The sequence below is a fragment of the Lissotriton helveticus genome, chromosome 4_1 (assembly GCF_964261635.1).
Source record: "Lissotriton helveticus chromosome 4_1, aLisHel1.1, whole genome shotgun sequence".
Classification (NCBI taxonomy): Eukaryota; Metazoa; Chordata; class Amphibia; order Caudata; family Salamandridae; genus Lissotriton; species Lissotriton helveticus.
The window spans coordinates 1272895087-1272917475 of record NC_136063.1 but is presented as its reverse complement, the minus strand read 5'-3'; the positions used below and the strand labels follow the sequence as shown (position 1 = coordinate 1272917475).

The 22389-nt window shown below is 46.7% G+C and overlaps 2 protein-coding genes across 2 annotated transcripts in view; one reads left to right on the top strand and one right to left on the bottom strand.

The window, feature by feature from the left end:
• LOC144829070 (cytosolic non-specific dipeptidase-like) overlaps positions 1 to 22389 on the top strand; it is a 406044-nt gene that overhangs the window by 286377 nt on the left and 97278 nt on the right. The gene's annotated exons all lie outside the window — the stretch shown is intronic.
• LOC144829071 (uncharacterized) lies at positions 5596 to 7576 on the bottom strand. The gene is made up of 2 exons (XM_078687834.1): positions 7027 to 7576; positions 5596 to 6751 (listed from the first exon to the last, which is right to left on the bottom strand). The coding sequence occupies exons 1-2, from the start codon at positions 7445 to 7447 to the stop codon at positions 5766 to 5768; spliced, it is 1407 nt and encodes a 468-aa protein (XP_078543960.1). The 5' UTR covers positions 7448 to 7576; the 3' UTR covers positions 5596 to 5765.

Here is a 22389-nt window from a genome sequence, read left to right as displayed (position 1 = left end):
TTTGGGCCGCTTCCTTATGCTATTCTTTATTTTTGTATGATACTGTACGGCATGTTCATCCTTCTGTAGGGTAGGGGGAGGGGGAATGGGAGCAGGGAATAAAAAATGTATTAACTCAATAAAGATATTTTGAAAAAAAAGAATCCACTCTCCTGGACTTAGGTCATGTGCTTCTTCTTGCTGTGTTGGGGTTGCAACTTCTCCGACCTGATGGAACACAGAACGCACCACATCAGCCAATGCTTTGCAATAATCGAGCACTAGATCATACGTTATATTCATCAGTTGATTTTCTGGGACTATTGGCTGCCTCATTGCTCTTCCTATTATCACTTCGTGGGGTAATTATCCAGTCTTTTTTTCAGGAATACTTCTCAGACTCATCAAAACCAAAGATAAAGCATCTGCCCATTTCAGTGCTGTGGATGCACATACTTTCGAGAGTCTTGACTTAATAGTGCCATTGATTTGCTCAATCATGACTGAAGCTTCTGGTCGATAGGTACAATGTAGTTTTTGCTCAATTTGCAATGCTGCACAAATCATCTGAATTATTTCATTATTAAAATGAGTTCCTCTATCTGTTTGTAAAGAGACTGGAAATCCAAACTTAGGTATTAGCTCTCTGACTAGCAATTTAGCAACTGTTAGACTATCATTTTGTTGTGTTGGATTTGCTTCTACCCAACGAGAGAAGAAACTAACCACAACCAATACATATTTCAAACCATTATATGGATGGGGGCAACTCTATAAAATATGCTTACAGTCGGGTAAATAGTCCTGCTGTTTGTCTAATTCATCCCCAACTGCCAACTGTCTTTTTTCTTGCATTTTGTTGCTGGCAAGTTATACACCTCTGGCAAAGACTCTCTGCAATGACCCTGAACTTTGGTTAAACAATGACTGCTTAAAAAGCCTGATCATCGCATTTCTCCCTACATGTGTAAAGCCATGATACATCCTTGCCATCTGTGATAGCAAGCTATCTGGCATTATTGGTCTCCCATCTGTATACACCCACACTTCATCTTCTGCCCTTCGTATACAACTTGCTTTGATCCATGTTTCTTTTTCTTCTTCAGTAGCTTCTTCTTGTAACTGTCTAACTTCTTCCTATGTCTCCACAGAAGAGACATTAGATGACAATTTGTATCAGATATTTGCATTTCTTTGTTTATTTCAAATGAATTTTGAGGACAAAATCGTGCAACTTGGTTGGCATATCTATTGCCATTCATCACATAGTCGTTTCCAGATTTATGTGCCGAACATTTCACCACTGCAATTTCTTTGGGCAATTGTAGTGCAACTAGCAAATCCTTCACATTTTTACTGTTTTGAATTGGTGAACTTGATGATGTCAAAAATCCACGTTGCATCCACAATTGTCCAAAGCCATGTACGACCCCAAAACCATATTGACTATAAGTGAATATGGTTACTCTCAGATTTTTGCCACTTACACATGCTCTGGTCAAAGCAACCAGTTCAGAAATGTGTGCAAAACGTATTCCTTTTAAGCATTAAGCTTCAAAAAGCATAGCTACTCTACAGACTGCAAAAGAAGCACGTAGACTGTCCTTTTCATCTCTCAAGCAAGATCCCTCAATAAACATCACATAATCAAACTCTGGCAATGGGGTGTCTTTTATATCAGGCCTTGGTTTTGTACACAATTCACTCACAGCCAGGCAATCATGATCTGCTTCTTCTACCTCTTCCTCACAACTTGGACATGGTAGGAATATAGCTGGATTCAAATTATTACATCTTGTCACAGTCACATTCTCTGCTCCTAGTATCACTCTTTCATACCTTGTCATACGACTGCTCGTAAGATGCTGTGTTCGAGTCCGTGTCAACAAAATCTCAACAGATACACACATCAACGGATGTCCCATCAGAATCGATTCACTTTGCTCCAAACTCACACAAGTAGCATCTACTACTTTTAAACAACCTAGTAACCCTACAGCGACTGAATCTAAAGTGGCAGAGAAATATGCCATTGGATGGCGTGCCATTCCATGCATTTGCGTTAGAACCATCTTTTTCGCAACAGAATAGTGCGAAGTCCTTACTGTGCAGTGGTGGCTCGCAGAGGTAACTCTGTGAGGCAGGGCGGGGCTGGGGGGGGGGGTAGTGGAGTCCAACATATGACTGCAAATGTGAAAGTAAATAAATAAATATCTGCTGTCATATGTCAGACTCCACTACCCCCACCAGCCCCCCCACACCCCGCCTCACAAGCCCACAGCGTTACCTCTGCGAGCAACCTCTGTTGCTGTAGTCTGGCATTCCTAATACAGGTGCTCGACAAAGGCTGTCTCACAACTCTATCAACATATCAAAGGGACCCCCTCTTGAAATACTTTGGGCCAGGGAATAGGGAGGAACAGCAATATCACAACAAGAAAGACATTCCCTCATGGCCTTATTTATTCTACTCTAGACATATAGTTCCTACTTTCAAACAAAGCCCTTCAAAACATGGCAAATACAATTATTTATTGCATTTATATTTTTATTTAGTATTCATCTTTTACTTTTTCATTTCATTTCGAATTAATTCAAAGGGCTTTGTTTGAAAGTAGGAACTATATGTCTAGAGTAGAATAAATAAGGCCACGAGGGAATTTCTTTCTTGTTGTCTCACAACTCTACAAATTTCTTCATACATTCCTCATCCAATTCAATTGGATTGATCACATTTTTGTGTGTTAATCTCTGTAATGTCTTCGCTGTCAATGAAAAACCACTGTCTGCAGTATCCAACCATACCCAAGAACATTCAAACTTCCTTCCGTGTTCTGGGAGGACCCATTTGCAAGATCACAGCTATTCAATCTTTTAATACTTTCCTAACTCCTTTTTCAATTTTGTGTCCCAAATATTGAACCGCTTTTTGACAAAATTGCAATTGAACAGGTGTCACTTTATGCCCACCTACTCCCAAATGGTTCAGTAGAGCAATCGTATCTGTCACACATGCTTCTCTCATCTTTGTTGCCACAAGTAAATCGTCAATGTATTGCACCAGTACTGAGTCTTCTGGCATCACCAATGATTCCAGACATGTTTTCAAAATCTGATTGAAAATTGAGGGACTCTCTGTATACCCTTGAGGAACTCGGCACCATGCCAATACACTGTCTCCGAACCGGAATGCAAAAATATATTGGCTAGCCGGATGCAAATTTATTGAGAAAAATGCTTGGCATAAATCAATTACACTGAACCACTCTGTATCACAAGTAATTTGGTAAAGAATCACTGCTGGGTTTGGCACTATTGGACAGCAAGGCATTACTATCTTATTAACATTCCTCAGGGCCTGAACTATCCTGTACTTCCTGCTTGGTTTCTTAATCCCCATAATGGGTGAATTACAAGGACTCCATAATATCTCTCTCAAAATGCCTTCTTCAATCATCTGTTCAATTACAGGCATTACTCCTGTGATGGTCTCAGGACTCGTTTTATATTGTGGCGGTTTTGGGAATACTGCACCTTGTTTGACTGAGATTTGATTATCAACTTCTTTCATCAATCCAATGTATTTCCCTGTAAAATCCCTCACATCTTTCATCACTGTGTGTCTTAATTCAACAGGCAATTCCTTTGCTGTAAATAAAGGATCCAAATCATTCACCTGTGTCCCTTGCCTTGCCAACATTACCTTGAAGGTAACAGTTTCATCTGGCGTTTGAAATGCAATATCATCTGGTGTACAGTAGATGGTGCAATTTGTTTTACACACCAAGGGCCCGATGTAGGTAGGCCGTTACCGATCGGTAACGGCCGAAAATACCGAATCTGGGCCCTTACCGATCGGTATACTGGCATCGAGATGTAGGGCACAAAAAAAAGTACAAATGGGAGCGAAAACCGAATCGGAATGATTACCGAATGTAAAAGAATGCGATACGTACATACCGAAAATCGGATACAGTACGATTCGGTAACACACCGAATCGGATGCAAACACCGAATCGGTGCATGTACCGATTCGGTAGTGACACCGAATCGGACATAAGCCGAATCGGTGCATGTACCGAATCGGTAGTGACACCGAATCGGACATAAGCCGAATCGGTGCATGTACCGATTCGGTAGTGACACCGATTCGGACATAAGCCGATTCGGTGCATGTACCGATTCGGTAGAGACACCGATTCGGACATAAGCCGATTCGGTGCATGTACCGATTCGGTAGAGACACCGAATCGGACAGAAGGCAAATCGGAGAACCTACCAATTCGGTAGATTTACCGATCGGGAAAATCCCCGCTTCGGACAGATGGGGAGATGTAGGGAGACACAGAAACACCGATTTTGGCTCAAAATCGGTAGAATCCACTCGGCAATTACCATGGATTACGATCAGGTGGTAACCAACTCCAACCCATAAAAACAGCCCCAAAATGCATTGCAACTTGCAGGATGGCAGCTTTTTATGTCATAGCGAGGCGGCTACGGCTACAGCAGCAAGGAGAGAGGGAATGGCAAAGAGAGGAGCAGGTATACAGACAACGTATCACCCTGGTCATGCTGACAGATGCAGAGATCCTACAGCGGTACAGGCTGGACTCAGAGACCATCACAGACCTCATTAGGGACCTCCAACCCCTGTTGCAGCACCCCACCCCAAGGGCACACGCAATCCCTGTGCAGGTGCAGGTGCTATGCTGCCTACACCTGCTGGCGTCTGGCAGCTACCAAAGTGTAGTCGCTGTGGCAGGAGGGGTGACCCAGAGCAGCCTGTCAAGGTTCTTCCACAAGTTCCTTGATGCCATGATCCAGAGGATGGCCCACTACATTTCCTTCCCTGCAACCCAGGCAGAACTTGTACAGACCAAAGCAGACTTTTACCAGATGGCAAGATTCCCCCACATCATTGGCTGCATAGACGGCACACACATTCCGATTTGCCCACCATCTGACACAGAATACATCTACCGCAATCGGAAGTCCACTCACACCATCAACGTACAGGTGATCTGCAATGCGAAATGCATCATCACAGACCTGGTAGCAAAATTTCCGGGTAGTACCCACGACTCCTACATTTTCCAACAGAGCGGCATCTATGCACGGCTGATGGCTGGGGAATTTGGAGAAGGATACCTCCTAGGTGAGACACATCATCAGCCCCCCATAACCAAAAACAGCAAAGTGAAATACATGTATGCATGTAAGTAATTTTACCCCTTTTCCTTCTAGGCGACAGTGCATATGCCCTCCGTTCATTCATTCTCACCCCCTACCTCAACCCCTCTACACCCAGCCAAAGGAGGTATAACCGTGCCCACAAAAGCACCAGGAATGTTGTGGAAAGGACATTCGGCATCTGGAAAAGCAGGTTTAGATGCCTGCACAAGAGTGGAGGTGCAAGGCAGTACACCCCCATCACCTGTTGCAAAATCATAGCTGTCTGTGCAATGTTACACAACCTTGCGGTGAAGAAGGGCACTGAGGTGGAGTTGAGTGACTACGAGGACCATGATGACGACGAAGCTGTGCCACTAACACAGCCAGCTGGGGTGTGTACGCCAAGTGATGGGAGACATAGACGTGAGGAGATAACAGCAAACTATTTCTGAGTGAGTACAAATGCACAGACAGGTGAATGGTTGTGTTGAATAAGCAATTTTTAATACTGTTGCTACACAGTTACTGCACTGATGTGCAACAAAAAAAAGGTGTAATGTCAATGAAAACAAAAGTCTAGGGTCCAGGTTGCCTCACCCGCCCTTGCTAGGCTATTTCTTTGAGCGCTTTGCAGCCCCACTGTGGTGTCCCTCACCCCCTTCAGAATGACCAGCGGCATCTGCGGAGCGCCTGGTGCTCCTGCGTGGCTCTGACGCAGCGCTGGCCGGGCTGCTGCGGCTGCTGCTGTCCCCAGCATCCCCCAGGTCCAGGGCAGGATTTGCGGCAGTGTTAGAGATGATCAAGGCCTCCATTGCTGTCGTGATGCGGGCCATTCCCCTTGTCAACTCTGCGGTATTTTGAGCGAGACTAGACTCCATGTTGGCACCACGCTGACAGAGTTGTGCCGTTGCTGCAGCAAGGCGGCTCAAGGAGCGGTTCTGCACCCGGGCATCCCGCCTGCGCACCACCTCTTGCTCCTCCATTCTGCCACATAACTGTGTGATGGCAGTGGTTAGCCTGCCTAAACCTGCTACTGCCTCCTTGTTGGAAGCCACAAAGGCCTGAAATCCTTTCACCATTTCCCCCATCTGCAGGTTGTGCTGCAGGAGCTGGCGTTGGCATGCCATGATGGATTTCGCCTGCTGCCTTTGGATCTTCACCATATTGCCTTCGAGGCCCCGGAACACACTGGCCTCCCGTGCTGGGTCTGCAGTGGTGGGAATGGCACGGCGCCGGGTACTGCTGCTGCCCGCCTGCTGCGTGGGCTGGGGTGCCACTGGTGGGGGTGTGGTGCTGGCCGGGGCCTGAGCCCCTGCTCCCAGGACAGGGTGTACTGGAGCCACAGTGGCAGGAGCTGGTGTAGGTGGAAAGAGCTCCCTTGTCGGGGAGTTCTCTGGGGAGAATTGCAAGGAGGGTGTGCTTTGCATTTGTGGGGAGTGAAGTGCATCAAAGTCAATTTCCAGGTCTCCCTCAATATCCAGGCCTATGGTGTTTTCCTCCTCCTCCTCGGCAGCCTGACTCGTGCTCGGCCCTGCGAGTGCAGTGGTAGATGGTGCTGCTGCCTCCTTTGGCAGTGTTTGTCCGCCTGATGGTGCCCCTAGGTACAAAGAAGCATTTGTAAATAGAGTACCGATGTATTACAGTCAGTACAATTAAAGCATTCCACATGTCCTAGCATCTCCGTAGAATGTGTTCCACTGTTTCATGTCTTGTGATTCTGCACTGCCATATTTTGATACCTACTGCTGACTGGATGTACCATGATGCTTGTCTCTTGTATGTTGGTTGCAGTACTGTGCTGGGGTTTGGCTATGCATTGTGTCTAATGGGGAGGTGTCTGGTAGGGTGTGTCCTGATGCGCATGCCTCTTACCTGTAGCTGTAGCTCTGGCTGAGCTGTCCAGGGTCCCAATTCCGGTCACGCTCTCCCTCTCAATGGTGCTGGAGACCAGTTCCTCCAGCTCGGTGAGGGGTGGCGCCGGGTTCCTGCCACCACCAGTGACTCCAGCCTGCTTCTGGATCTCTGCCATCTTCCGTTTGGTCAGGCTGCGGATGTCGTAGAAGCGCTTCTTCAGCTCATCCAGGGACCTGGGGGTGACACCCACAGCGTTGACCTTCTGACCGATATCGCTCCAGAGCCTCCTCTTGGTGCTTTCTGGCACATTGAGGGACAGCTTTCCGAATAGCTGCCGGTGCACCCTCACCACCTCCTCAACCAACACCTGCAGCTCGGTGCTGCTGAACTTAGGCTTCCTCTTCTGGCTGGACTTCTGGCTCTCACTCTGGTTTGCCATCTTGGTCTGAACAGTTCACTACCTCCTACTCCCACTGCTGCTAACTGTGACTGCTCAGCTCAGGCTGGCTCTCCAGAAAGTTCTTAATTGGCTGCACCTGCCAGGGTTGCCACTCCCTGTTTGGGAGGGGGAGGGGGAGCCACCTCATTGGCCGAAGCGGCTTTTACCGATTCGGCTATCTCCGAATCGGATATTACCGATTCGGTAAAATCCGAATCGGTATCATCCGATTCGGAGATAGCCGAATCGGTTTCTTCAATGCATTCCTATGGGCTTTTTGGCCATGGGTGTGTTTTCATACCTCCGAATCGGTAATAGCCGATTCTGATTTTTCCGACTCGGCTGATTCCGATTCGGTGGTAGCCGAATCGGCTAGTTCCGATTCGGTGGTAGCCGATTCGGCTAGTTCCGATTCGGTGGTAGGCGAATCGGTACTTTCCGATTCGGTCCGTGATGATTCGGTACGTACCGATTCACATTACCGATGCCGACCGATTCCCTATTATTTCGCTGTTTGTTTCCTACATCTCGTTTTCCGATTTCAGAATACCGATTCGGCCCGCCTCGGTATTTTGGAATCGGAAATTCCCTTTTACCTACATCGGGCCCCAAATCCCTACCTAGCAGGTTTACTGGACTCGTATCACACACCACAAAACAATGCAAGTCCCGAAAATCTCCAATGTGTACCTTCATCGGTTTTGTCACTGTAGTTTTAATCAACTAATGCGAAAGACCTACAACTTGGATAGTGTCTTCCGAGAGGGGTAGTTGTGGAATTTCCAAAGTTCCTACGGTGGAACAGGTAGCACCAGTGTCTACAACATTACCTTCAACTTCTCCATCAACAAAAGAACCACACTGATCTACCTCTGAGGATGCGCCAAGCACAAACTCCTCCTCCCCCCTCAGGTTCCCAGTCTAGCCCTGGCTGGTACAAAATTCACAATCTGTTTCTTCTACGTTGAAGCACCCGATGCAGGGAATGCATTAAAATCTTGTAAGTGTGCATAGCAGCAGGGGCGTAACAAAGGCTGCTGCAGCCCCCGCAGTCCGTGGGGGCCCGCAGGCTTACCCATACTGCCCCTACTGATGTGAGGTTGAGGGGTCCCTACAGCATATCTTCCAGTGGGCCCTCCTCACATTTTGTTAGGCAACTGCATAGCGTACAGGGAAGATTTGCATGCGCATGAAAGCATACGTCAGTGTTTGCCTGGAGTAGCATATGAGGGTCCAAGGTGGCATCATTGGGTCTGCTCCCTAAATGTTGAACATCACACAAAGAGCTGGTTTATAACTGATGGCTCTTGCACGGATTCTTGACAATTTTAATGTTTTTGGCACAGTACCTTGATTGCATTAATTGATCATTGTAGCCCACACAGAATACAGGTGTGAAGAATGCACTTACATATTTGGTGACACATTTGAGGGGCTCTGTATCTTTTATTTGTGATGGGTGAGGGGAACTAAGGCAAATTTCTGCAGCTCTTAAAGTGTGTAACTACAGAAGAGGTGTCCCTCAGATGAGACTAGTGAATCTGTAACCCTAAAAAGTAGAGTAAGGGAATACACCACTGTAGTATGTTCACGTTTTTCCACATGTCTATTTTGTGTTGTGTGCATTCACGTGCAACACAGTTTTTTCACTGTACACAGAATAATACATGGGGTAGAATCAATCAATCAAATAATCAGGGGTTTATAAAGTGCGCTACTCACCCGTGAGGGTCTCAAGGCGCTGGGGGAGATGGGGGAGCAGCTCCGGATCAGTCGAAGAGCCAGGTCTTGAGGTCCTTCCAGAATGTGTGCAGGGTGGGGGAGCGCCTGAGGTTCACTGGGAGCTCGTTCCTGATTTTGGCTGCGATGTAGGAGAAGGCTCTCCTGCCTGTTCTGTTTCTACAGATGCGGGGGACCTCTGCGAGGGCGAGGTCGGCAGAGCGGAGGTTCCTCTTGGGTACGTGGAAGGATATTCTCTCGTTGAGGTATTTGGGTCCGATGTTGTTGAGGGATTTGTAGGGGAGTTCTTCTCGACAGAGAGCCAGTGGAGGTCTCGTAGGTGATGGGTCATGTGTTTATGATGCGGTGTCCCAATGATGAGTCTGGCTGCGGCGATCTAGATGGTTTTGAGTTTGAGTAGAAGGGTTCTGTTGATTCCGGCGTATAGGGCGTTGCTGTAGTCCAGTCTGCTGGTGATGAGCACGTGGGTGACAGTCCTTCCGCAGTCGGGGAGATTGCGGAGGATTCGCAGGCAGTTGAAACTGGTGGAGGAGATGGGGTTGATCTGGCGGTTCATGGAGAGGGAGGAGTCATGGATGATGCAGAGGTTTCGTGAGTGGTTTGTAGGGGTGGGTGGACTCCCGAGGGTGGAGGGCCGCCAGGTGTGGTCCCAGGCGGAGGTACAGGGTCCGAGAAGGCAACACTTTAAAAAATAGGTACAATTTAACTAACAACTGCAGGGCTATTTCATAGGACGACAAGACACCATCTCAGACCTCCTGGACTCTTTATGTAGTGAAGCCTTCTCTCAAGCAAATATAAGTACAGATTGAGTGAATGTAGATGATTGTTGCTATTCACTTAAACAATTACAAACTCGATGAAGGTTTCAAAAGCAATATAGATTAGAAAAAAGTAAAGCGATAGAACTAAAAAGGTTTCACAAAAGCATATTCTTAAGATATGGAAGGGGCATATTTTATTCATGACAAACTGAACTAAAGTAAAGCAATAAATTGTGCATGCATCATTGAATGATTGCCAACACTCTTTAACCAAAAAGAGGTTGTTTTGTTTCAGAATTCAAAACCATCAGTTAGCATGACAATTGACCTACTGCTTCATGTTGTGAGATTCAGAAGTAGTAAATGATGTCCCTGATCCAGATATGACCCTAGTCATTCGATGAGTGATACTGTTCCTTGGTCAGACTCACAAACAGTGAGACTCTAATGAACAATCAGAACGAGTTTCACTGTGTAAACCTTCAAGAACCCTGAGTGAAAATGAACCAATAAGATGTGACTCTCCCTGTCAGTGAGGGATACAGTTATCCATGGTGATGCATTACTGTAACCAATTCATGGGCTGTGCTGCGTCTGTGGTTGAAGTGTGCGTGTGGTTGGCTCTGGGTGTAGAAATGGAAAAGTTACCTTATGATCACTTGCTGCGCAGCCGCCAAGGATTCTAAGGGTTTATCTGTGAGACCTTGGACTTCAGGATTGCTCAGTGCAGGGATCTGGTTACCAGCTCTGAGTCTGGGATAGTTACCAGATCCCTAACTTGTGGGAGAAGAGAGGCCCAGTGATGTGTGCTGTGTCAGGAGGTGGTGGCAATATACTGGGGCAGCTGTGGAGTGGCCCAGTCTCAATGGATATTTGACATGTGGAAGGTGGACAGTTTCCTCTATTCACATCCAGTTCTAGGAATCCATGTGGCTACCTCCTGGGCACAGTGGATGTATCCAGGCTACAGAAAACAAATGCCCTTGCTAAGGTGTAGAATAAATCATTAATTTCAAATCCTTTCATTCTTTAGGTGTGATCCATGGCAGCAAACATAAGAGGTGTGCTGAATCATGGTGGGTTGGTCCTCCCCACCTCTCACTGCCATTTATTCCCTTGCTTTGGACATTGCTGTTATTTAATATTTCCCTCATTATCCCCCAAAGTTGTATTCCAGTTGGTAGGGAGTGAAACATTAACATCAACAGGTTGAATTATAAACACAAAACAATTTATTTATTCCAAGGATAATTCTAACTGTTGATGTTAACATTTGACTTTAAGTTATTAAAGTGGAGAAATTAGATTAGAAAGGCTGCTCTTTGGGGAAATACAGTGTAGGGGGGTTGAGTCATAGCAGGGCCATTAATATACATTTCATATATGCCTGTTCAATTTTTCACAGAATTCCCCTATTTTTCAGCATTTGTTTTATTTATTTCACTGCATGCGCAGCTTAGGCTTGACTGGCCTCATAGAACTGCAGGATGAAATCTGTAGTTGGTAGCGATGCTGAAATGAAGTAGCCTACCACCCAAATAAGTAGGAATGGAAGGTGTGCCTTTGTGTTAAGTTCAAAATATAGAGTGAATGCAAGCTTAGAAAATTGTGGGGCATATTATCAAGGGGGTTTATCTCCGCTTTTTTGGCTTTAAAAGCCAAGAAAGCGGAGATAAAATGATCTCCCTATTACCTAGCTGTCGCTAACACCAGTTAGCGACAGCTAGTAGGAGATAGCGACCATCTTGGGCCCCACTTTGCATGTCAGTGATATTTATCACTAATGACATGCAAAGTGGGCGTGCCAAGATGTTAGCGACTGGAAACAGTCGCTAACATCGCTATCTCCTATTACCAACTTTTGGAGATATTCGCGCTAAGCGCGAATATCTCCAAAAACTAACATCTGCCCTGAGCAGTTCTTAGCCATGTTATCCAATGAGAGGTGGATAACATGGCTAAGAGCATTAGCTCGGTAATGCATGAATATCGCTGACTTTTCAGCGATATTCATGCATTGCGGCCGTTTTTTATCGCATTTGCGATAAACCTTGATAATAGCAAGGTTTATCTGCGATAAATTCTGACGATGCTTAGCGTTAAAAAATTTGTTGCTAAGCATCGTTGGCGATAAATATCGCTTAACGTTGGTAATATGCCCCTGTGTTTTATATACGTGAAAAAGGATGCGATCTATACAAAAGGACGTTCAGAATTCAAATGGGAAAGGTCAAGCTGTCCCATGTTGGGTGTGAATAACCCACACATTCCATTTATGTGCCGCTTTGTTTTTAATACTGTATATCTCCACTATAAAACCAGGGCTGTAGGTACAAAAATTAAACGAAACAATAAGAGTGGAAGAACAACTCACTTCTTGCATGAGACAGCTTCTCGGCTTTCCCTCTTTTTCTCCTTTTCTTTGCTCCTGTTCAATTAGATCAACTGCTCTTCAAGGTAAATGTATCTTTTCCTGTAGTGCAGTGTCAAATTTTATTTCCCCCTACACACAAACGCACACTCTAACACTTTAACCTTACTTCCAAACCACTATTCTGTAGTTCAGTTTGACCGAGAGCTGCATGTTTTCTTAAGTGGAGTTAGAGGACGGATATGAACAAACGTTGTGCTAAAAAAAGTTATATAAACAAAATACGTGTGTTACTATATTTTAAATAGAGTGTGAGATTCCAGCCTGAGTTGTATAATTGTCAAGAGGAAAATAATTTCCCATCATTTTATAATAGGCCTTTGGAGATAAACAATAAATGGGGCCAGTGCTTAACATACAATAGAATAAGTACGGGCCCAAAGTTGTGCTCAGAAGGCCGTGACTGGCACTATTGAAAGTCTGCTTACTGCATACCAAAGCTGCAGAGTCTTGAGTCCACCTCATACCTTTTTCCCACCCCACACACTCCATGCCCCTTTGTCTCACTCTTACAGGTTCCTGCTTTCTCCCTTTGTCACTATTTTTCTGTCTTTCTCGTCTGTCAACTTTCATTTGTGTGTGTTTCTGGGTCAAACTCTGCTGAAAAGTTCAGCTTTCTTCACCCTGGCTTGCTTGAATCCAGTGGCAAAGTGAGTAAGGGACTAACGTCTGAGCATACCCTGCCAACCCATGGCGAACAAAGTGGTACAAAAGGGGGTGGTGATGGACGGAGCATCTGAACCAATCAAACACTCACACCCAGTCAACAGATCTGGGTTTAATCCATCACTGTTCTTTAGCCCACTCTGCCACCCCAGTTCAGACATGGCCATATGCAAATCAGTCTGACCCTGTGCCTCATGGGAACAGTCCAGCCCGAACTGCCAAGCCATGCCTTCCTTGGAGCAGGGTATGCTCAGACGTGAGTCCCTTGCTCACTTTGCCACTGGATTCAAGCAAGCCTGGCTGAAGACGGCTGAAATGCCAGAAACCGGTCCTTGGAAGCTTGTTTCCTGTCCAGGGAAGGCATGGCTTGGCAGTTCGGGCTGGACTGTTTGTAGAAAAAGGGTCAGGCAGATCAGGTCGATTACCCCTTTTCAAGGTTTGCCCGGCGTTAGCCGCCTCTCACCCAACTCACGGTTACCAAATAAAGAGGCAGGCGCTGCAGACTGGAAGGCAGGAAACAGGAGTTTATTCCGACGGAGCAGAACACGTCAAATCAGACAACAGGGTATCTTCTCGAGGTGCTCTAAACGCATCCTTGAGGCCTCGCCTCTTATACGCAGGTTTATTGCTTTATTACATAAAACACATTCTTGTTAATACTTTGATGTACGGAAAGGCATCCTCGGAATCCCCGCTTCACCCCCGTTCCCACACATATTTACAGTAGAGTTCCCACCTCGACCTCAGCATGTGGTGGTTGTCGCGCAGTTGGATATTCTGCTGGGAACGGGAAAGGGGGCGATCGGTCGGATCTGGAGGTGTGAGGGTATTGATTAACCACCGCTCCTTTGATGTGAAGCGGGGCCCTACTGTAGGGGGCAATAAACTACATCTGTCGGGCTAGGTGATGGTCTGGGATCGGGCTGGACAACCGGGCAGGGAGGAAGAGTTTATCAAAAGGGGCCCGTTCTTTGAATGAGATGAAAGAGTATGGGGGTTCAGCACGGGATGTGGCTCGGAGGCAGGGTCGCACTGGAGGTGCGTTTATGGCTCAAGCAGGAGAGACCGGGGTCTGTCGGGGCGCGGGGGAATGCTTGCGAGGCCGGGGAGTGAGGGGGAGAGACGCGCAGGCTATTGGCAGTGGGCAGAGAGGCCAAGGCAATCAAAAATGGCTGCCACCTACTTTTCGCGATGGGGCCTAAAAGGGACAAGATGGTGTGGCCAATGTCTCACTTTACGTTCAACAGTGGCTATGGTGAACATAAATGAACTCCGCTTATGTATACCGATTTTAGTCATTTTCCACAGTCCCCAGTTTTTATCATGAGTAAGTTCATTTCTGTTCATGTCTGAGGTACGGACGTACAAGCTGACATTTAGTTATACTAATAAGGGAAGTATGTGGCTGGGCTATCTATTGAGGTCCTTGTGGTAGCTCGTATGCATTACGGGTAGATGGAAATAATCATACTATAAATGTTGACAGAATCGTACATAACCACATGTAGTCAATGCGATAGGCGAGGAGGCAGTGCATATAAATTACATTTAGCTGTGTCATACGTTAGACCGTGGAGACGGGGACATTATTTAGACGGTGTAGGAAATTCGTTCGAATACAAGTATGATGTCATACAGAAAATGTTCTGGCAGAATAAGGGCTATTAAGTCATGATACAGAGTTAACGCTTTCTTAGTTATCCATGTACAGTTGAAAGTGACCGATGTAAGGTTTCGAAAGTTCAATTGGGTGATAATCAATACAAGAGGTTGGGGAAGGAATTCAACTTAATACAAGGGACAGTCAAGGGGGTGGCAATGTTCAAAAAGGGTTCGTCTGTCCAGTGTCTTTTTGCAGCGAGCCATCACTGGTAGGCTCTCATTGCTTTTCTTCTTTCGTTGGTACTGTTGAGCACCGGCGGTGGAGCTATGGGTCCAGCTCTACTTCAGATCTCGCGTTGCAGGGAGTGGCCATTCTTTGCTCTCGGACCACAGTCCTGTGTTTGTCCTCAGAGTCAAGTTCAAAAATTCCATATGAAAAAAAGGGGGGGGTTTATGGGGGCGGGCTTTGGGAGGCCGAGGGAAGAGAGGGTGGAGTGGGATCAGACCTGAAACGGACCAAGGAGGGCAGAAATTTCAAGCAAGCGGGCCAATTAATCAGGCACAATGGGCTGGGACTTTCGACACGGGCTCATCAACGTGCAGGGGCTTCTGGGTGGCCCTTCTTTCCTTCACTTTCCACGCTGAGAATGGTGCGTTGTCCTGCAACTCTTTGCTCTGCGGCTCCCCCTAGGTCGAGGTCATAGATTTTCCCCGGTCTGCAGCCAGGCTGTGCGTCACATCCGGCCTCTCTCCTCCCGACGACTGCACGTTATCCTTGAATGAGTATAAAAAAAAAACAATTTTTAGAGAATTGGCAGGGGAAGATGTTTACACACTTTAATTTCTCTCCCAACCCCAAGTAGTTGGGGAAACGTTCATTGGTCATGATAGGGTGGATGCTTAGTAATCCTTACATCGGTGTATGTTGTTAACTCATGCATCATTGCTGTAGTGCAGGTCGGCAAGTATTTTTATTTTCAAACAACACGTCTGTCTGGTGTTTTACTCTTGTTATAGTTGCGAACGTGGCAAGAAGTCTGATGTCTAAAAATTACATAGTTTATCGGATTCAAAACCGGCTCCTTCAGTAGAGACTCGCGTTTGTCTAACACAAATCCTGTTGAGCTATGTTTCTTCAAGGTCTGTTAATTTATAAAAAATGTGAAATGCTGTTATCATGGGACTATAGCTACAGTCTTTAAGATTTTCTGGGACGGCTGGTACAGAACTAGGACCATTCTGGAGGAACGGGGACGTGTCAGACATTCTATTTTTGTACAATGGGCGGAGGTAATCCGAACGATGAGGGTGGTGTTACCAAAGTACTTAAGAAAAAGCCACTGACATATAGTTCCCTTTTTAAGGGTCAGATTAGGGGACATCAGTCGTCTCACCTGTCCTTTCTTTCTCGGCCAATTAAGTTTCATAATTTTACAGAAAGAAGAGGCAGTACTATGGCAAAAAATACGATCGTTTTGTTTCTGTCAATTTGTTCAAACACTGTCGTGTCTAAGAGCCAATTATTCCTGTACCGGCGAGGTACAGTGTCGTCATTTATTCAAAAGGGAGCGAGGGAGCCCTCAGAGGGAGAGAGCGTCGTGCGTACCAAATAGGCTATTAGTACACGTACAACATAAAAAGAGGGAGAGAGAGAGAGAGAGACATGTACAATAATAGGCTATTCAGTGCACACACATATAGATCAGTACGGGTCAGTTTCACGTAAAAAAAACACAAGCTGAGGGAAAACATAAATTCATAGTGTACGTAAACACAAATACCAGATAGGGTGCGACAGTACATACATCAAGTACGAAAACTTAAGATAAAACAGAGGGCTATTTTTGGCGAAAGAGCCTTTTCATGCGTGCTGCATAGTTTCAGTACTCCATTTAATTCATTCGGGGGTCGAGCTCTTCGTTCTCCTTCCTTCCTAATAGCAGACAATTTCTGTTGGTAACCTCGCTTCAATAAATACTTACTCCTTTTAATTGGTCGGACACTGGTCCAGTCGTGCTTATACTCACGGTGGGGCCTTCCAACATCTAACAAATGTCGATCCGAGTTGAGGTAAAGGAGGGGTGTCTGTCGGATGTGCGATGGTGCGATTCTGACTTTTCTAGGAGGATGGAAGAAGAGGGGGTGAATCTAAAACATGACAATATCCCTAATTTCTGGGCTGAGGGGGGGATTTTAGATGAATCCCAACCGGGGTATCCGTAACTTTTCTCATCTAGTCTGCACATTAAGTTGACTCACTGGTGTACGTCATTTAGGGCGTTCATTTGGGATACCGGTTGGGGTCCGAGGTACTACAATAACCCTTCAAGCTTCTGGCGTAGGCCACTCTCCCATTCACTAGCTCCAGAGAGGGAGAGAGAGTCGTTCCTAGGTAGGGTAAGTGCTATATTCTTTCTCGTCCTTCACATGCAGGTACCATGTTCGGGCTTGGTTTTCTTATTCCATTAACCGCTCGATCCATACCTCAGTCATACAAAAAAAATTCGTCCGTCAACCCAGACGTGCGCCACACATGAGCATTCATACAACACAAATCGGGGCCCACGCGTGCATTCATACCATACAATTCTTCTTCTTTCTGCGTGTAACACGGTGCATTCTGGGTCTTCTCCATACTCCAGCTGATATTAACCTGCAGGGGAAGAAAATGGGGGGGTGACAGCGTACAAAGCACATCAGTGCGCAAAAACACGAAAAAGTTTTTACCTACCACGTGCCTAACTTATCTTCTGTGGGAAGCAGTACCTTGCATCTCGGCATTGCAGCCCAGAGAAACTGGTCTATTGTCCTATTCATAGATATATCTAAATATCCGAGTCTTTTACCTATTGCTTATGCTGCAGGAATGCAAAAATACGACAGATCTTGACTATTCTTTTTGCATTGTTCGTATGTACCATGCCTTTCTAATTTTTCATAACCAAAATTGCTTCATTTTATTTGTAAAAACTCAAACGAGACAAATGGTTGCAGGATCAATGAAGGTTGATTTTATAATTGAAAGTAAAACAAGATTAGTTACAACAAAATCGTTTATACGCATACCATGGGTGAGCATCATGAGAAGCATTACTTCGAAAATACAATAATCAATAGTGGATAAGAACCAATATCAGCAGGGTTGTCCGCATGCCCAGTCAGTACCCTTCCCCGCCCGCCACGTGTTCAAGGACCGTATACATATCCCATAATATCAAGGCTACGCAGCTAAAACGTCATAAGGAGTTGCAAGTCTCGCCCATGCTGGCGCCATTTTGGGGTGTGGCCGGGTGGGCCCAGAGTATAGCTCAAATGCCTCCGACAACTAGCGGCCGGACCAGAATCCCTTTCGGTAGTCCAAAAAGTTCGTTAGCGCCAACAGAGAGGACAAGCGGCGTGGACTGCGGCTTAAAGGCGAGGAAGGCAAAATCTTCCCTACCGGGTCCCGCTGAGGTCCCACCGGAGCTGATCGAGTTTGGCAGTACAAAGGCCGGTGTCAGCACGAGAGCACCACCATCATGTGACAATGTTGTGGCCACTCCGGAGAGCGGGACAGCAGGTGTATCCCTCCACCGACATGTTGAATCAGTCTTTCCTACGATACCAGATGTGGATAAGGTGGCGGTCGCCCGGGGCAGTGGCATATCCATGGGGGATAGTCGAGCAACAGTGGCGGTGGCCCCCACCGGAAGCCTGCGGGAGCCGAGGGCCAGTGACTTTCGAAGAATTTTTAAAAACTGAGAGGACGTCTTCAAGAGTGGGGCTCATGCCCGAGCAGGCAAGCATCCGAGTTCCAAGGCCGCCCAGCGCCACTCCAATGGACCAGGCCCAAATCCGGGGTGTCTGCCGCCATTTTGTGAGTTCCGTGGCAGCCGCCTGTCGCTGCACCGCGAGAGCGGGTGCAATTCAGTTGGATGGTGGATGAGACACTGTTCCGCCAGAGCGGGCGCAACTCAGCTGGCCGAGCGAGGCACTGTTCCGCAACAGCGGGGCAACTCAGTTGGTCGCGCGAAGCGCTGTGCCGTAACAGCAGGCGCAACTCAGTTGGCCGAGTGGAGCGCTGGGGTGTAGCTGAGGCACCTCCACCTGGGGAGGTGGGGGAGGTTCGTTCGCGCCCCCTCTCCCTCCCAGCGCACCCCACGCCGTCCGGATGCCACCTCAGGGCGGACGAATGGGAACGACATCGTGGCCGTGGTGCTTCCGGGTCATCCACCCGACGGCCTCTTCGGCCGATGGCTGCCAGCAAGGACTTGGCGCGTTGGGTAGCCTCCGGCCTATTCGCTCAACGGGCTGCTACCGACGTTGCCTCGCCGGCTGATGGCTTTTGTAGACTTTTTATAGCCCAAAGCCTACTAAAAAGTAGCTCAAAGTAGCCCAACATTGAAGGCGGGAAAGGAACAGCGTTAAGCAAACGGCGAATGCGTTGGGTTTGTAGTTGCAGCTGGCTGCCATGTAAATAGTTGTTTAATAAAAAGTTTTAAATAGTTGTTTAATAAAGAGTTTTCGGGTGTTACTTTGCTGGAGTGTTGTATATATTTATAATGCTTGCATAGGGTTTGTCGTTATTTGGGCGGGGTGGGCGGTGGAGCCGAGCTGTCTTGCAGCCATCATGGCGCCGAGCTCGATTCTTCTCATTAGTTTCATATTTCTCATGAGGGGTTGTTCTTAGTGTTTCTATTTTAGCGAGGTCAGAAAAGAGATCCCATCAGTGGCCTACTGATTTTACTCGATTCCTTTTGGTTTTCCTAACGATTTTTATGTTTATGTTTTGCTAGCACGATACAGCGGCTAACCCGAATTTTTTTTATATATATTTATGTCCTTTTTATTAGGGGCGTCCTCCGGCGGAGCCGTATGATCTACCTCTAATAAACGGTCCGGGCTGAACCACCTACCAAAAAACTGGGCAAAGATAGGCATGACGGGTTACAAAGGGGACAAAAGTCTGCACTACCTATCCTTCACTATCCGCAAAGACTAAACAGAGTATTGCGACCCTGTGCTTATTTGTGAATAGAGAATAACCCAAAGAGAGCCAATTCCGAACGATCAATGTTCGGTCAAACAATCAATCAAATGAGGGATAAAAATAGGCACGACGGATTACAACGGGGGCAAAAGCCTGCGTTACCTATCCTTCACTATTCACAAGGACTAAACAGAGTATTGCGACTCTGTGCTTTTTTGTAAATAGAGAATGATCCAAAGAGAACCAATTCCAAAACAGTAAATGCTTGGATAACAATCAATCAAATGGAGAGGGAAGTAGGCACGACGGGTTACAACGGGGGGCAAAGGCCTGCGTTACCTACCCTTCACTATCTGCAAAGACTAAACAGAGTATGGCGACTCCGTGCTTGTTTGCAAATAGGGAATCTCAGAAGCAATCAAATGAGTAATACTAGTATTTTCAAACAATCAAACAATCAATTCGCAATTCGTCGTGTTTACACGACCTTACCCGGACCGCATGGACAGTTTCTCGTCTTCCGCTTCCAGCGCCTGATCGTCCTCTATTCTCTGTAATTGCTGAGGCACTCCTGATGGTTCCCAGTCAGGACCGTAGATCACTCGAGAGAGGTCTGCTCGGAACCAGTGAAGTTCGGATGATCGGCTGCCAGACGAGGGTCTATCGGGCAGGTGCACTTCCCGATCGTTGCAGTCGTTCACTCTGTCGTTGGGACCTCTCTCACTGGATCCACGCATCGCTGATGGGCCTCACGTTTGGGCCGCCAATTGTAGAAAAAGGGTCAGGCAGATCAGGTCGATTACCTGATTTTCAAGGTTTGCCCGGCGTTAGCCGCCTCTCACCCAACTCACGGTTACCAAATAAAGAGGCAGGCGCTGCAGACTGGAAGGCAGGAAACAGGAGTTTATTCCGACGGAGCAGAACACGTCAAATCAGACAACAGGGTATCTTCTCGAGGTGCTCTAAACGCATCCTTGAGGCCTCGCCTCTTATACACAGGTTTATTGCTTTATTACATAAAACACATTCTTGTTATTACTTTGATGTAAGTAAAGGCATCCTCGGAATCCCCGCTTCACCCCCGTTCCCACACATATTTACAGTGGAGTTCCCGCCTCGACCTCAGCATGTGGTGGTTGTCGCGCAGTTGGATATTCTGCTGGGAACGGGAAAGGGGGCGATCGGTCGGATCTGGAGGTGTGAGGGTATTGATTAACCACCGCTCCTTTGATGTGAAGCGGGGCCCTACTGTAGGGGGCAATAAACTACATCTGTCGGGCTAGGTGATGGTCTGGGATCGGGCTGGACAACCGGGCAGGGAGGAAGAGTTTATCAAAAGGGGCCCGTTCTTTGAATGAGATGAAAGAGTGTGGGGGTTCAGCACGGGATGTGGCTCAGAGGCAGGGTCGCGCTGGAGGTGCGTTTATTGCTCAAGCAGGAGAGACCGGGGGCTGTCGGGGCGCGGGGGAATGCTTGCGAGGCCGGGGAGTGAGGGGGAGAGACGCGCAGGCTATTGGCAGTGGGCAGAGAGGCCAAGGCAATCAAAAATGGCTGCCACCTACTTTTCGCGATGGGGCCTAAAAGGGACAAGATGGTGTGGCCAATGTCTCACTTTACGTTCAACAGTGGCTATGGTGAACATAAATGAACGCCGCTTATGTATACCGATTTTAGTCATTTTCCACATGTTCCCATGAGGCACAGGGTCAGAATGATTTGCATATGGCCATGTCTGAACTGGGGTGGCAGAGTGGGCTAAAGAACAGTGATGGATTAAACCCAGATCTGTTGACTGGGTGTGAGTGTTTGATTGGTTCAGATGCTCCGTCCATCACCACCCCCTTTTGTATCACTGTCTCAAATTAAGCACTGAAGTTAAGATCTCAAAGCGTATTCCTGGCAGAGCTTGGAGTACTACAGAAATATGCAAAATGTCATTTGACTAATGAGCCCTAAGAGTCTTCTGTAGGTGGTCTACTGCAGAAATGTGGTGAGATGCCCTGTGGAGATGCTTTTCAATTGTAGAATGACACCGTGTGATGATGGATATCAGCTGCTTTGCTGAATCAAAAATCCAATATTACCTTTCCTTTGGATCCACACTGAATTACAAATGGTAAACAAAAAAACTGCAGAGTAGAATCTAGGTTGTTCAAACATAGGAACCCAGAGATAAAACAACGTATTCTCAATTCCAAAAATGGTACAAATCAGGCCAATTGAGCCAGAAAGATCGGGAACATTCCAAAAGATTTCTAAACCTCTGGTCAGTAGGTGAGGCACCAAACCTTCTATAGCCTCCATTGCAAATGCCTCAAAGGATTTGGCGCTATTTTTCACACCTTATGGAATCCAATTCCTCAGGGTTAGGAATTCACCAATTGGAACAAATAGCCACAATTATTATACATTTCCCTAAAAATGCGGCTAAGCATACAGATTCTGAGGATTTTTGCACCACAATCCACATGTCCCAGTATACCTTGCCTTTTTCCCCCGTTACATTTTAGGCAAGTTAGACGTGTCGAAATTCAAAGGAGGAAATCTATTGTAGGCAAACGTTAGCGCACAACTTTTAATTGCCACGGCGGTGCAAATAGATATTTTTGCATGGGCCGCAATTTAGGAAACACTTGTAATGAAGGTCTCGGTAGAGGGTCTTTTAACTGACCACATGAGATATCCAGTTATGGATGCTTGAGAAACCATAAGGAAGGAGGAGAAGTGTGGCTCAATGGTTAGAGCGGCAGACCCTGATGCAGAGGTCTAC

Bases quoted from the DNA above. Each gene is read 5' to 3' on its own strand.
- LOC144829071 (XM_078687834.1), bottom strand. From the start codon at position 7,447: ATGGCAAACCAGAGTGAGAGCCAGAAGTCCAGCCAGAAGAGGAAGCCT. The intron at 6,752-7,026 runs GTAAGAGGCATG...CTTTGTACCTAG, and splicing joins AGCCAGAGCTACAGCTACAG to GGGCACCATCAGGCGGACAA.